This window comes from Phalacrocorax carbo, chromosome 4 (genome assembly GCF_963921805.1).
Source record: "Phalacrocorax carbo chromosome 4, bPhaCar2.1, whole genome shotgun sequence".
NCBI lineage: Eukaryota > Metazoa > Chordata > Aves > Suliformes > Phalacrocoracidae > Phalacrocorax > Phalacrocorax carbo.
Window position 1 is genome coordinate 10,585,658 of NC_087516.1, and position 15,860 is coordinate 10,601,517.

At 39.8% G+C, this 15,860-nt stretch overlaps 1 protein-coding gene across 8 annotated transcripts in view; it reads left to right on the forward strand.

Moving 5' to 3' along the window:
• Window positions 1-9,122, forward strand: part of SH3BP2 (SH3 domain binding protein 2) — a 41,009-nt gene extending 31,887 nt beyond the window's left edge. For 7 of the 8 annotated variants that reach the window (XM_064449004.1, XM_064449002.1, XM_064449005.1 and 4 more), the window contains 9 exons: window positions 97-167; window positions 549-637; window positions 2,640-2,705; window positions 3,231-3,819; window positions 4,919-5,027; window positions 5,395-5,450; window positions 5,889-5,970; window positions 6,212-6,271; window positions 6,748-9,122. In XM_064449004.1, coding sequence (XP_064305074.1) covers window positions 97-167; window positions 549-637; window positions 2,640-2,705; window positions 3,231-3,819; window positions 4,919-5,027; window positions 5,395-5,450; window positions 5,889-5,970; window positions 6,212-6,271; window positions 6,748-6,885 — 1,260 coding nt within the window. In that variant the 3' untranslated portion in view covers window positions 6,886-9,122. The remainder of the gene's footprint in view (window positions 1-96; window positions 168-548; window positions 638-2,639; window positions 2,706-3,230; window positions 3,820-4,918; window positions 5,028-5,394; window positions 5,451-5,888; window positions 5,971-6,211; window positions 6,272-6,747) is intronic. The other variant, XM_064448999.1, reaches the window with a different exon arrangement.
• The last annotated feature ends 6,738 nt before the right edge of the window (window positions 9,123-15,860 follow it).

Sequence of the window (15,860 nt, forward strand, 5' to 3'; positions counted from 1 at the left end):
CAGTTACTCTGTGCTCACAGAGGACAGAGACTGTGCATCTTTGTTTAATGATTTAAAGGTGGATGTGTTGAATGTTGTGTTTTTATTCTTATGTAGAACTGGATGCTATCCCTGAGGAGGGAAATTGATCACTACCATGAGAAGAAAGAAACAATAACAGAATTCAGGTATCAACTCTTAATCTTCATTTGCTTTTCGTCTCTTTTGCACTAGCTCTTGCCAATGGTGTTTTAGGCTCTTTGCACCTACAGGTAATTTACCGTTCAATAAAAACAGGTGCAGTAAGGCCCAAGAATGAAGGGCCTTCCTAACACATAGTTTAAAGAATAGCAAGACAAAAAAATAAGAGAACTGTAAATGTCAGCTTTATGTAAAAGAAAAACTTTAAAATGACAGCAGCAACATATCTGGCTATTAAATGGGAAATAGGAACAGACGACTGCTGCTTTTCCAGCATTTCTTTCCAGTGCTGCAGTCCTAAAAGGCATGTTTACTCTCCCAAGACCCATAGCACAGTGATGCAGAAGGTACTTCGTTCTCTCTTGCAGTGACTCTGGTTCTGATGCAGACAGCTTCTATGGCTCAGTAGAACGTCCCATTGATATCAAGTATTCTCATCATTCAGCAGATAATGAAGGTAACAAATTTAGGCACTGATAAATAAGACTGATTTGCTTGCTTATTTATTTCTTCTGGATTCTGCAGGAACTACTCCCATAGCTTAAGCAAACTGATCCAATTTGCAACTATAAACTCTTGTTTTTACAAGGTGTGTACCTGTTGAAATTTTAAATTGGAAGCAGATATTTTGTGCCATAAAAAAATTAGTAAAAAAATTATAACTAAAACTCAGATCTTTCAAGGAGGTGTCTGATACCCTAAAAATATTATTTTTTTATTAAGACTGCATGTTGGAGAGTTTGCAGATCTAGCAAAACGAGAAAACTTTTGAGTATGTCCATAGGTCATAGTGTAGAAATACAAAGTGGTTTTTCTTGTTATAATTGAAATTATTGACAATTATTGAATATAATTATAATAATAGGATATTAGTCACTTGAAAGTATGTCTGAAACCATGCAGAGACAATTCAGTAAAATGTTGTGGAACTAATTACTTCCTATCTAGACTGTAAAATTAATTCACCTGGCCGGCAAATCAAGCAGTCACCCACACTGGGATGTTGTTGTATCTGTGTTGTAGTCTGTTCAGTATGAAACAGTATTGATCGTCTTTCCAGTTCAGGCAGACCTTACGTCAGGCATAGGATGGGCCTAAGTGAAACATGTAGGATAACATTGTTCAATGACTTTCAAACTGAGGAACTTTTTAAAGTAAGGCTCTAAAAATCTCATTCTTAGCATAGCCTTTTTTATTCAAAGTTTGATACCTGTTCATTGCTGTAGTTGTTTCACAGTAAACAGTCTGGCTGAGCATGTTTATTTTTTAATTAGAAGTGAGGACATTACAGAAAGCCTGTTAGGTTGGCCTTCACAGCTTAGTTCAGCAACTGTCTTCCTCATCAAGAAATGCATTAGTAAAATCCAACATGAGCAGCTTCACCTCAAGGCTCACCATAGTTTCTTCACTAGGCATTTTCCCATCTGCCCTTTCAGATCTCTAAGGGCAGGGCTGATGGGAGCAAGTACTCTCATTTCCTGAAAGGAAATTCCTCACTATTTTTCCTGAGTAGGACAAGAAGGCAGGAGTGAGTCTTTTTTAGGAAATCCAGTTCAGTCGCTGCAAAGCAGAGGAAAATAGACTTACCGGCATTTCATGTAGGATTGTGATTGAGTACTTCTGTGTCTATGGGAGGGGAGGGTCGTATGCCATACGAATTATGCTAAGAGGCCTAGCAGGAGTTGAAATTAGGAAAATTAGAAGAGCTAACTGATTTTTATCAGATACTCTTTATTTTTAAAAAAAATGCATTTCTCTGGGGAAATACTGCATATTGTCCTTGAGGCTCCTGTCATAGTCAATGATGAGAAATTACTGCCTAGAAGTAGCATGTTTTTCATGTCGTGATTATTCTGACTTAAAGACAACGTTGAAACCATTTAAGCTATTTGTTGTGGTGAATTTTTTTGTTGCCAGAGCAAGGCAAAAGAATTTTTTTGTAGATTGCTAGGCTTGCTTAGGGGCTTCCGTATTGCAAAAACATCAGTGTTTTTGTGTTAGGTTTTGGGGCTTTTTTTTTTTTTTCCCGCAACTGTTTTTGCCAGTGCATCCATGTAGTTGTCTCTGCAGCTGATTTGAGATTTTTCTTGGGAAGGCTATAACGCTAGAGGGTGTCACCAGAAAGTAAATTTTAACTTGAAAAATGGAAAAAAATTTAACGTGCAGTGTAGTTGATCTCCCACTGTTCTAAGCAATGGCTTTCTTATTTGACATCAAAATTTAAGGAAACATCTATTCTAAATAGCACAGAGGTGGACCAACATTTTTAATTTTTTTCACCTCTTAAAAAAATTAAAAAAGCCAGAAACAAACAAAACTAAAACAAACAAAAACCCCAAAACCCAAAACTGAAAAATACTTTTATATTAAAAAGCAGTAGGTACTCAGTACTCTTCCCTGGTTCCAGGAGTACTTCCCAGAATCTGACACATTGATTTATTTTTACTTCTAATCTGCAGATTACGACCAGGAGGAAGAGGAGGAGTCTTACTTGCAGCCAGATACTTCTGACATGGTGAAAGATGGTGTGTCATTTCTTTTATTCCGTTCACAAAAGGCCACCAATGAAGGGACTATTCATGTAGAATGCCAGATTATTTTTTTGGCTTGGTCATATCTTAATGGGTATCTAATCTTCAGGGGTGTTTAGGGTCATAAGGTCCTAGTAACAGCAGTTACAATTTAGAGTGTTACATGCCTTTAAGGGCAGGTTTTCTTGCAGGCCTCCTGCCCTGGAAGGACTTGTATCTGGTCATTAGTCTGGAGGAGGGGTAATGCTTTTAACGTAGTTTTTCTTTTCTTGATTTTTAGCAAAGGGAAACTGCAAAATCATTATAAGCCATGCCTGAATAAAAAATGCAGTAGTTTGCAGCACATAACACTCAGAATTGTGCTGAAAGTTAAACGCTTATGCAGCATTTTGGGTACTATCAGACCAGACACCAATGAAATACCTTAAATCACATGGAAAATAAATTTGAAAAGTCAAGTTTCTTGACATACTGTATATCCCCTCAATGTCATGTGTTTTGGATGTTTTCTCTCTGTAGATATGGTCCTACCCCCAGCCTACCCACCTCCACCAGTTCCTCATGTCAGAAAAGCTGCCTACTCAGAATCACGGGCAAATTCCTTTGCTGGCAAATCTGCTGTGCCAGTACCACCACCTCCTCCTAAAAGAAGCTTACCTGACTTCAAATTAGAAGATTTCTTACACATGAGAGAACCCCAGTTACAGTGCCGAGCTGAACCTAACCTAAAGATTCAATCCACAAGCTGGAGACTAAGTGAACAGCTGCCCCCGGTACCCCCTCTACCTCCTTTCAAAAAGCCTGTTTGTGTCAAAGAATCTTGCTCATTGCCTCCGGAGCCTCTGCCTCTAGCTCAAGTTCTTCCTACTCCAGAAGGATGTGAGAAGCTAAAAACTTTAAACCTTTCACCACGAACTCCTCCTCCACTACCAAGCAGTAAACCCAAGCTGTCACAGTTTACTGAAAATCCAGTCGAGCCCAAAGTGCCAAGAGAACATGGTAAACCTGGACTGTTTGTGCCACCAGTGCTCCCAAAGCCACCTGTGCCAAGCCACCTGCCCCCTGGAATGAAGCCCAGAGCAGAGAAGTCTTCATGTCCCCAGTTACAGTAAGAATGAAAATATAATGCTGTATGAAATTTTTCCATTGCGTATTAGTTAGCTCATTGACAGACATATTTCTCAGATTCACAATGATATCTGTTCCTCTTCCCTGCACCATCCCTCTTTTCTTCAGTGTTGTGCTTTTTGGCCTCTGTATTTATTACTTGAAAAGTTTGCAATGAGTTCAGCTTCTGAAATAGTTCAGAAAGAATAGTAGATAAGCTAAACTTTAAAAGAAATTGCACCAACATTTTGTAGTTCATTTGTTTTCAGGTCTGGCTTGAAAGCTTAAAAGCCTTTGATTACAGTGAATAAGAAGCCTTTATGTCAGAACCTCAGCAAACTGCAAAAACAATAAAACAGTTTTAGGCTTCTGTGGAGATAGGAAATGTGTTTTGTTTTATATAAAGATCAGGTGTAGTAAGGGACGTGGAAGTATTTATGGTGGTGAGTCAGATGAAAATATTTTTGTCAGTTGGATCGTTTAGCAGCTCTGAAGAGCAAGTAATAAACTCTTTAAAGACAGTACAAGGAAGGCAGCGATATACTGGAGTGAGTCCAGTGGAAGGCCACCAAGATATTTGGGCTTTAGTGCATGATATGTAAGAAGGGGCTGAGAGAAGTGGGTTTATTCAACCTTTAGGAAGGCTAATGGGAGATGACTGCTGTCTACAACTACTTAATCAGTGGGTATGGGGAAGACAGAGCCAGACCTCAGAGGTCTGTGGTGATAGGATAAGAGGCAACAGGCAGAAGTCACAACCTAGGAAATTACAGTTAGATATTAGGAAAAACTATTCACCATGTGGGTAGTGAAACACCAGAACAGGTTGCTGTGGAAAGGCTGTGGAATCTCCGTCCTTACAGATACTCAAAACTCGACTGGACACAGCTTCCTGAGCTACTGACCTAGTTAGACCTGCTTTGTGCAGGAGCTTGGAATAAATGATCTCTAGAAGTCCCTTCCAACCTAAGTTAAGCTGTGATTTGGGACCTAACTGACTTGCTCTTCAATTCTAGTTTTATTATCCCTTCAGTGTTTTGTGTATAATTGTTCTGTTTGCCTGTGGAGATGTCCTTCAGTTTTTGTTCTGTTCCTGCCAGGAGATCACCACCAGATGGACAGAGTTTTAGAAGCTTCTCAGCTGAAAAACCAGCACTACCCTCCAAGCCAAACCAACCTGATGATGACTCTGATGATGACTATGAAAAAGTAAGATCAAGCAGATGATCCATTCTCAAATAGTATTTTTTCTTGCTTATGTATACTTTTGGGAATGTTTTAAATGCATATTTCAGGGAGAAAAAAAACCTACAACCTTCTTGAAAACACAGTGCTGTGTGGGGTAGTTTTGGCTTGTTGGTGTTTTGGGGGTGGCAGTTTGAGCTTTAAGGAATACCTTGATAAATTCTGGATTTTAATATTGGATGTAAAGGAGGAAGGAACATAAAGTAAAGATTAAATCACCATTAATAATTTCGGATACTGATGGCTGTAGCTTATTTGCATAAAAAGTTGCTAGCATTTTGACTTCTCATTGACTTACACAGTGATTTATTTTCTCCGTGTTTTCTTACAGATTGGGCTGCCTCCTTCAGTGTTTCTTAATATCTCTGAATCCTTTGAAGTCGAAAGGTAGAATGTGACTTTAAAGCATTCTTTACAAGTCCTACAAAAACTTGCACTGAACAGTAGTCCAAAGATCATTTTGATAGGCACAATTTGTGTTTAGAAAAACAATAAAAGTATTCAGATTCCTTTATTATGAAACTCAGTTTTTAGGGGAGTTAGTTCAGTGCTCATGTATCAATTGAAAATGCATACTACTTGCAAGGTGATTTTGCTCCACCTGGAGAAGGTTGTTCTACCAGGATGCTACTTGGGACAGAAAGTCAGATCATCTGTGCTGTGTTGCTGGGTCAGATGCTAGAACAGTGACATTCTTTCAGCTGTGATGTACTATGAATTATTGCAACTGAAATAGAGACTTATAATACGTATTTTAAGAATCTAGGCATTTAACTTATCTGACGCATAAAATGCTAATATATGTAATTTCTGTATTATTTTTAGGACATTTAAAGCTAGTAGCCCACGGGGACAACCACAAAATGGATTGTACTGTATTAGGAACTCATCTACTAAGCCTGGAAAGGTAACTTGCAATTACTGAATCGACTCCCCAAGAACCTTCTTGGTTTAGAGATACTGTATCTTATATATGATAAAGTACTTAATTTATGTGTGCTCTTTCCTTAAAGCAAGACAATCTGAGACAATCACTACCATAACGTCAGTGATTTTCTTTTTTTAGGCTGGATTGTAGCTAATTTCTTAATACATTGCCTTAGAAGAGCTCATTAGCATAGACTGAATATGTTGCATTTTTCTTCAAGGTATTGGTGGTATGGGATGAATGTGCGGAAAAAGTGAGAAACTACAGAATCTTTGAAAAGGTTAGTAGTTGCACTATGTGCATACATGTATGTATGTGTATGTATATACATGAAATCCATGTATGTATGTGTGTAAAGCGTGCATGTGTATAGGTATATATTGGAATTAACAAGTTAAAGTCTAAACTTCTTCCCGTTCCTAAAAGTAAAAATAAGCTGATCTACAAATACCTGGTCTAGGATGACAGTCCAAGCACTCAGATCTGGGCTTTCTAGTTGCTATATTGTGCAACAGACAAACGAGCTGTAAACATTCACATCTACATTTTGGCTCCAGTTGAACCCTAAAGGAAGGAATATTAAATTCCTGAGCTTAATTTGGACATGTTGATATAAGTGGCTAGTTTGCAAGGCAGTAACTTGTTTGAAAGAACCTTCTTAGTTCTGATCATGATGTTTTGGGGTTGTGGGTTTTTTTTAGCTTTGAGTTGGAAAAATTCTTGTCAATGATTACATGCGGTTTTGTTCTACAACAGGATTGCAAGTTTTACCTGGATTCAGACATCATGTTTTTGGACATGGGAAGTTTGGTTGAATACTACAGCACTCATGTCTTACCTAGTCATGACAGCCTGATTCTTCGGTGTCCTTATGGTTACTCTAAACCAAGGTGACGTGACTGGCATAGTTCACTGACACTTAGAACAGATGGACTCTCTACTGCCCTTAAATTCAACATGGACTCCTGCCGCTTTTGGACATCCCATTGTTTGCACACTGAAACTGAGTCTGATTCAACCGTTTATTCTCACACAGATTGTATACAGACTCCATTTAATGAACTCGTGGTAAAACCTTACAATCCAGATCAGTGGATTTTATGGCCTTTTCTTTTAAAAAGATCTGAACTGATTATGCTGTGAAAGCTGCCCGTGATACCTACATCTTTTATAAAACTGCTGCTATTACTAATCTCCTTGGAATGTGGAAGATGGATGTGAACAAAGAAGTGGTCTGAATACAATACAGAAAAGGGAGGCTTCTGAAAGTATATCAGAAGTCACTTGTGACAGGAGATACTAACACTCTGACTTGAAGGTATTACTCCTTAAGTCAGCACTGGTGCTCAACTGAGAGTTTTTGTATTACTTGTATAGTTGATGTGTAAATAACGAAGACTTCTGTGCAAATAATTTGGTTTACTACAGGTAAAGAGGATCAGGAAATGTGGCTTTTTTTTAAGCCACCTCATATGTAAATGTAACTTCTGATTACAATGTCTGCAGTGATCAGTATCAGGGTACTATCCAACTGATACGGTAATGCCATGCCATATATTACTTCATGACATGCATTTCAGATAGGTGTGGAGTAATATTGACCTGGCTTTCATGGGAGCCCCATTACTTAGTCCTGAACTAGGTAGGTGCCACTAGTATTTTTAATGTATGAGAAAACTACTTAAGATTGAGGGGGAAGGGAGGGGTTTTTTTTAATACCCCAGATTCTGACTAGCAGTTTTCTCTCACATTGCCATCATCAAAGGCTCTTCAAAACAAAAAACCCTGAAACCATGAGTGTGATGCTACTATCGCTCCGTAAATCTTCGTGGTCAGTCTCTTAGGATCGGGTTGCCAGCCCATTGCATTCTGTTCTGTTCTAGGGCAAAACATACTGCCTTAGTCTACTTTTTGTAGTTCAGCAAGAATTTTTCCATTATTACAAACCGGGTAGCGATGGTAGTTGCATACAAAATAAAACCTGTTTTTAACATACTATTAGCACTGTCAGACTATCAGTGATACGCATTAGCAGGGTGTTTGTAATATTTGTTCCTGAATATTTTGGGGACAGGTATCCTAAAACCAAGGGCTTGATATTTATGCCAAAATTACCCTATTCCTATATTTGAATAAAAAGGAAAAATCTGTTTTAATGACCTCTTAAGTATCTTTGATTCTGATAAGTACTAGTATAATGGTCTCATATCTTTACTAATGTTTACAAGACTTACAGTAATTTTTTTTTAAAAATCTTGTTACTCCTGAAACAGAAGGTATCTAGTTTGTCAGTCTGAACCTGTATCCACAAATGTCATTTTTTTGTTACCTTTTCAAAGTTTACAATGTCAGTTTTAATCTTGTTGCAGTTAGATGGTCATAACTTTAAAAATGTAAACAAAACCATTACACCAGAAGATTTTTCTGTTTTATGGAAACAGTAAACCAGGATTTAATCCCTAAGGGATTTTTCTTAATAAAGAGATGTAAAATTAGGACCACACATAGAGGCAGAGTTCCTTGCCTCAATTCCTATCTTTTGCAAGAGACACAGACATTGACGATATCGGTCTTTTGATCCCTGTTCCTGCTGTAGTAGGTTCTATGTGCATAAAGAATATGCAGTACTTAAATTTCAGATTTTGTTGAATATTGGATATTCTAAGTTTCTAATTCCTTTTATTTTAAGTGAGTATCCCTGTGGTTCACTACCCTGATGTGATCCACTCTGTCAAGAATGGTCAGCCAAGAAAGCATTTAAAAATGCTTTCGGTGTATCAATACATGTATATCAGAGCAAGTTCTAGTTTTCTTGCAGTATTTACACGTACTGTTTATGGAGTGAATTTTTCTCTGTCTGGGAATAATTGACTTCGTGTCACGACAGTTGTACAGGATGTTCTCTTTGGAGCCCTATTCAGATATCTAAATTTTTTTTGCGGCCATACATATACTCTTAAGATTTTTAATCTATAAAAATGCATATGTCATCCAATACATATAAAACATAACACTGCCTTTACCTGTGTAATACAAGGTTTGCAAATATGTAAATTTTTGTGTTAATTTCCTTTTTTATATAAATGTATATATTTCTGAAATGGATAAACATTCAGTGCCAGTTCACTTAATTTTGTGCTGTCGTCCTTAACTTTGTGGGTGTGTGTTTTAATTCTTTTACTTGTAGTTGTGTTAAATAGCACTTGATTCTTCTAACCATGATGTTAGAATAATTTGTTTTCAGCCCCCTTAAGGAGCAAATCTTCATGTAAGTAACAAGTTTGGCATTCTGGTCATTGGGCAGTGGGGCTGGGGTGAAAATTACCCATTTCCCATTTACTTCAAAGTTACCTGAGTGCAGCTTTGAGGACTGAAGTATTCATTTTATCTACGGACACAAAATACAAATACGACTGTAATAAAAAGAGCATCTCGGAGGAACAAAAATGTTTGAGCAAGAAACCAAGCCTCCAAAGGTGTTCTTCAGGAGCCTGCTTGGCAAAAGGGGGCCTTCCCATTTCCCAGCACCTAATATCCCTCCTGCTCAGAAATGTCAGTGTAACCTGGTAGGTTTACGCCGGTCGGTTAGTACAAGCACAGTAGGCTCACAACCTGGTAGGTTAACATCTCCAGAGTTCAAGGTGGGAGGTGCAGGTAAAAGGACATGCTAGGTAATCCCCATATCCCTCCAGAAACAGGTAGAAGGGTTCCAAACAAATCTGCAATCACTTACATACACTCTTCCAAGTCGTCTTGCTCCTAAGTGCTCTTTGAGTCTTTTTTTACACAGAATTAGATGAAGTTAAATGTCTGGTGTTTGTAGGGAGGAAGGGCACAGCTAGAACATGTGACTCATGGTCTTGTCTCCTATACCTCGTACTAACCCAACTCGCCTCTTTCCTTTGCCATAAATCAACTTCTTGCATATACAACCTACCGCAGACTCTTTAGCTTTAAAATAGTTTGTGGAGAAGTGTAAAAGCAGTATTTAGTATGCAGAAAAAAATGCAGTTTGAATTTGATAATATCTAAGTCAAAATAATTGATACTAGTTTGGAAAAACTGTTGCCTTTTCTATCTGAACTTCTATTAAAAAGTATTACAGGTGATATTTGTGGGAAGATTGCTCTTCCAGGGGGGGGAAAAATTAGAGTGGTTTTGAAAATAAAAGTTTCAACAAGGGACTGTCAGGCAAGAGGTAGTGTGCCATAAAAAGCGATCTGATAGCCAGACAGTTCTTCTACAGTGAATGTGCTTTGTGGCAGTAGCCTGTCCAGTATTCCCCAGTTCAGAACTTCAGTTTTTACAAGAATGCAAATAAGTGGCGACAGTTTTCATGGCCTCCGGTGCTCCATGCTTTGGGAAGTTCAAAAGGGCCATAAAGATTTCTGAAGCTGTAACTGTGATTATTTTGAATTTGGGGACATCTGCTGGTCAGCCTTTTCCAGGCAGGGTTCCAAGCAACAGGAATCCAGCTGCTACGTGTGTGCATAGAAGTCATTTGGGTAGAAATCAATCCTAAGTGACTTCGGATAGAAGCTAGAGATTAAAGCTTAACTTCAGGTGGAAACTTGGTGGACCAGGTCTTTGAAACTTCAGATTTCTTTTGCCGCATGCTTCCCATGTAAGTAGCAATGTTATTTAGCCAAATTTCTCATCTGAATGCCTTTTAACCTAGATGACAACAAAATTAATTTAATTTTATATTCCTGTATTTAAATTACTTTGGGGTAGAGTTTATGTAATAGACATCTGAGCACAACCTAAATTATTGACATCATGAAGCATTAAAGAGTTGTTCTGAACACTGAATACTTCACCTAACAGCAAGCAAATCGCATGATGGTGTAATAGGTTCTTTCTAGTCAACTCTTGAAGTCAAGGAGATTGTTGGTTTTTTTTCTAGCAATGGGAGTGCTTGAGATGACCATGAGTACATCCTCTTAAATAGGAGAGCTCATAGTTCTGTTACTATAAATACCAAAGGTATTTATATGAGGTACCAAAATACCAAATAACAAATGCTACCAAAACTTCTAGAGTAGATAGCATTTGAGCAAACTTTAAAACTGGATGAACTGAAATGATTACGTTCAGTGGGCTTAGGATACATGGTGAATCTTTTAGCACAGGCAGCCCTAAAATGTATTCCCTCGGGATTTCTGTTCCTGCCTTTTGATTACAGGATGATCGTTGCTGTCCCTCACCTCCATCCCCTCCTTTACAGCATCGTGTTGCCAGGGAAATGGGTAATCCAGCCGCTCAGGTTCATGACATGGCACTAATGAGCAAGTAAGTTTAGAGAACTCAAAGAATAGTTTTTAATATAATTTTACTCACACAGCTCTCAGCTGGAGTTGGTTTGCACAGAAATGACAGTAATTAATTTACTCAAAATTGAATTATGAATCACATTTGTAATTAATTCAGTAATCAGTTAACCCCAATTAATAATAACTGTTTGCAGGATTAGATCTCTGGATATATAAAACCAGTGAAAACGATCTTAAGCCTTCCTTGATTTACCACTTTTTCTGCCTTTTAAGAGCCACTTCGTACCAACTCTCTTTATGTGCAAGCTTGGCCCAGTTGGATCTTGTGATTCCAGGCTTTGGGGATTAAGCTGTCCTTTAATTTATACTGTGCTAACATTCATGCTGGCTTATTTTTCCGAGTAAATGCCAGCCGTACCCTAACCGTGAGGGTACTGCTGAAAACATGCCTTTTAAAAATTAAATGTGATTTAAAGGAATTCAAAATTTAATATTCTAATATTACAAAGCTTCTCCTGAGATTAATTAATCTTTTCCTGTATATAATAATTAAAATATTAAATACTTCAGAATCTTTTTCTTAGGCTACTCAGCCCTCCTCATTACTTTGAACTTGCCCTGGTATCTTTTTTTTCTTTTTTCATTTGTTTTACTTTCCTGGGTCTGTTTTTAAGTTGTGCCTCTTCAAAAGTTCCAACTTCTGTTTCTGGCACTTTTCCTTCTCCTACTACTGAGGATGAAGATGTCATTAGAGATCAGCTGAAAATAATCTCAGCAGCTCTAGCGACACTTAGCATAGCAGCAACTTGTAGACACCATACATCTAGAAGGAACACGATGCTTAGGCAGTCATAAATGTTGTAATTGAAAGAATCAGCTTTACTTGGAGAAGCATTTTGGAGAAGGAACCCCAAACCTCCACAGAGTGTGTTGTGATGTTATAAGAGGAAGTTGGTTCTTGGTTTCCACATGGCTAAAGCAATAATTGCAACTTTGGTTGTGTTTAATCGAAGCAGTTATTAACCAGCTTGAACCATGAAAATAGATTTATGTTTAATTTCAATCCTGTATATAAGTTTCCCTATGCCCCCCCAAGCATAAGATAATGTTTTTCAAACTTAAAGCCAAAGTGGCCTCTCAGTTTAATAGATTGTCTAAAATCTGGCAACATTTAGTATCAGCCTGTCCCAGCTGCTCTGCCCTTTCCCCACTTGCTGCTTCAGTTCTTTTTTTTTTTTTCAGCTCAAATAAACCTCAGATGTGTTTTTTCGTTGTGGAGGGAGATGAAAGTAGAGCAGAATATGGTTTAGTTTGGTTTGGGTTTTTTTCCCTCCATGTCATTGTTCCATCAAATGTTTCTCAGATAGATGTACGTTGATACTATCATTCCCAGTTTATAGGTAAGAAAACTGACCTGGAACTGCTTACGTGGGATGAGTGCAGCCCATAAAAAGGAAACGATAAATGTCCTGATGCCAGATTTGTGACATCAACTTAGTATCGTGCTTCTCACGGGTAGCTGTAAATGGTTTGATCGTCAAGGAGTGCCAATGCCAGGTAAAGAGGTCAGCTGCGTAAAAACAATTGTACAGAGTTATTTTTCTGATATTTTTCTGTAAGTTGAGTCCAGTGCTGCTGATGCTTAAGCCTGCTGAGGAAAACAACCTGCTGTGGGTGAGGCAGCAACTGGAACATCTACACTGCCTAAACAGTACCACAACGTTCTGACACCTCTCGTGGGAAAGTTGTGCTGTCTGTAAATACGTGGTGGTATTTTCCTATTTCGTGAAGGGCCAGTAACCGTTCTCCAGTACGCGTGCAGATGTGCACACAGCAAGTGCAAGCCTACTGGCAGCAAGCTTGTCTTGGTCGTTTTCCCAAATCCCTCACCAGCAGCGCAGAGATCTTGAAGGGATCAAGTACCACAGGCTGACAAATATCATCTGGTTCATATTGCACCTTTTGTTGTAGCTGTAACGCTGTAAACCCAGCTGGTAAGAGTTATCACGGGCAGGGAAGTTCTTAAATAATGCAGAAGTGCTTTTTCAGGTTGTCTTTGATGCCGTATTTCTGCAGCACAGCATACTGCTTTAGTACATGTGTGCCCTCCCTTATATTTCTACCCATGTAATACTGCCTTTGCCTCTGCACCAGCGCTGCTCTTCCTGCCGCTGGGTAGAGGCAGTTCAGGAACCTGGTCAGGCCAAAAACCAAACTGGCAAGATTAACAGCATCATGCATCAGCTTTAGCAGGCTTGGGCTGCCAAATGAGCTGGCTGAGTCGGCTGATTCAGCAGAACACTGGCCTCACCCCCTCTTTCACCCTCCGATTCTCCCATCATATTAGCTAGGTGAAACAATATCTTCTCTGGCCCCATGATTACAGCAGGGGGAAGGGCAAGGGACAGTGGGAACCTGTGACCTTGGGCAGGTCACAGCATGGGATAGCAGAAGAGAGTGGTAAAGCCACAGCACTGTCCGCAGCTCTTCGCCATTTGATTGAACAGGTGCGATGATAAAACAGGCTAAGCTGCTCGTGACACCGCACCCGGTAGTTACACAAACACTTCAAGCCAGCACTGCTAGTGATGCCCTCCCCTAGTCCCTGGGCACTGCTGCTGTCCTCAGCATCCCCCTTTTCCCTGGCACTGCTGTCCTTACAGCTGTGCACTGAGGCAGGTAGGAAAACCATACATTTTAAAACAAAACAGCATTTTTTTTACTTGAGTTAGTTTTAACATGGATCCATTCTCCCATTTTCTTTACCAGACAAGAAGAAAGAGAGCTTTATTTGTTGAATGCTACAGTAAAGAAAGGAAAAAGAGGGTAGTGAGGTGCCAGGATGAAGAAGAGTTTTGTCAGGCAGTCACCTCTGCGCTGAGGGGAAGGCAGCACCTGAGGCAGGTGGCTGGATCCTGCAGGTGCAAAGCATCCTGGAGATCTCGTTGAGTAGACTTGGAACAGGACCAAAGTACGCTACCTGGTATGTAAACACATCTGCTAGGTTTAACAGGGTCCAGTACTAGACAGGTGAAGTGACTTTAACGTTTTAGGCCTACAGCAACAGTTCTTAAAAAAATTTCAGACATGATTTGCTAATTATTAGTAATTACACTAACATGTGTCCTGTTATGGGATGTTTTTGATTAGGCAGATCTATGCCCAGCAGTGCTTCTTGTCAGATGTGCCATAATCATTCGTGTCATCACTTGACAGTGGTGGTTGAATTCACATACAAGGTTATGTACATCTCTATGGCCTGTTTTTCCTTCTGAACAGTGAAAAAATGAAGATTAATTGCCAGAAAGCGTGAACTAGATAAGCAGAGTGTGTTTCCTCGGTGGAGGTGGCTGGAGCTGGTTAGATTCCTCCCATATTCCAAGGGAGAAATGCTTTTGGCTCATGAAGGCACCCACCAGGTTCTGCTACCGAGAGTCTGTTTTTCTTCTGATCATATGGGTAACTTGGGGTAGGGGTACAAAGGACAGAGGAGAAGAGTCTGGTGTTTCTGAAAGCGTGTTACCAGACCCCCAACTCTTCATTTAACCTGAGGCAGGCGCTATTCTATACAACAGGGTTTCCAAAAAGAAGTGTAAAGCAGCAGTCTTAAAATGAGACAGAAGCAATAGTAAAAATGTACAGAAAATAAAGATAGCTAACAGAACAAGTTAACATGACAGTTGGTGATTTATTTGCAGTGACTAACAAACTGGGGGTTGTACTAGCCACACAGCTCTTCAGAAGATTTAGAAGATCAAAAGGGATGATTTACAAAGATCTGATCAGGCCTCCTATATACAAGTTACACAATATATCTGCACATTACTTCCTGAATCAAGTATACTATGAGGAGTGGCTGAGGGAACTGGGGTTGTTTAGCTTGGAGGAGGCTGAGGGGAGACGTTATTGCTCTCTACAGCTACCTGAAAGGAGGCTGTAGTGAGATGGGGGTTGGCCTCTTCTCCCAAGTAACAAGGGATAGGATGAGAGGAAACGGCTTCAAGCTGCATCAGGGGAGGTTTAGATTGGATACTAGGAAAAATTTCTTTACTGAAAGAGTGGTCAGGCATTGGAACAGGCTGCCCAGAGAGGTGGTGGAGTTGCCATCCCTGGAGATGTTCAAAAAACACATAGACGTGTTACTTGGGCATGGTTTAGGCACCAAGGTGGTGTTGGACTTGACGATCCTAGACGTCTTCTAACCTTAATGATTCTATACTAAGAAGTAGTATACAACTTGATTATAGACTGGAATTTAACATCCGGACGATATTCGACTGACTTAAACACCTGCAGTTGGATATGGGCGCTTCCTGATCGCTCTTGACCTGCCTCGAGCTTCCAGCGATTAGATACCGTCACCGCTGTGCGTTAAGGAACCCTTTTATCGTAACGCTCTCCTGGCAATTGCTTGATTTCTGCCCCTATCTTCCCCGCCTGCTGTCAGATAAGCTTCCCAGGCGACGCGCTGCTCCTTTCTGGAGGGATCCAGCTCTACGAAACCCTTCCCCGGGCCGGGGGGCTCTGCGCCACCCTCACCCGCAGCCCCCCGGCCGCCCTGCCCCACCCCGCCGCCACAGGCGTCCCCCGCCCGCG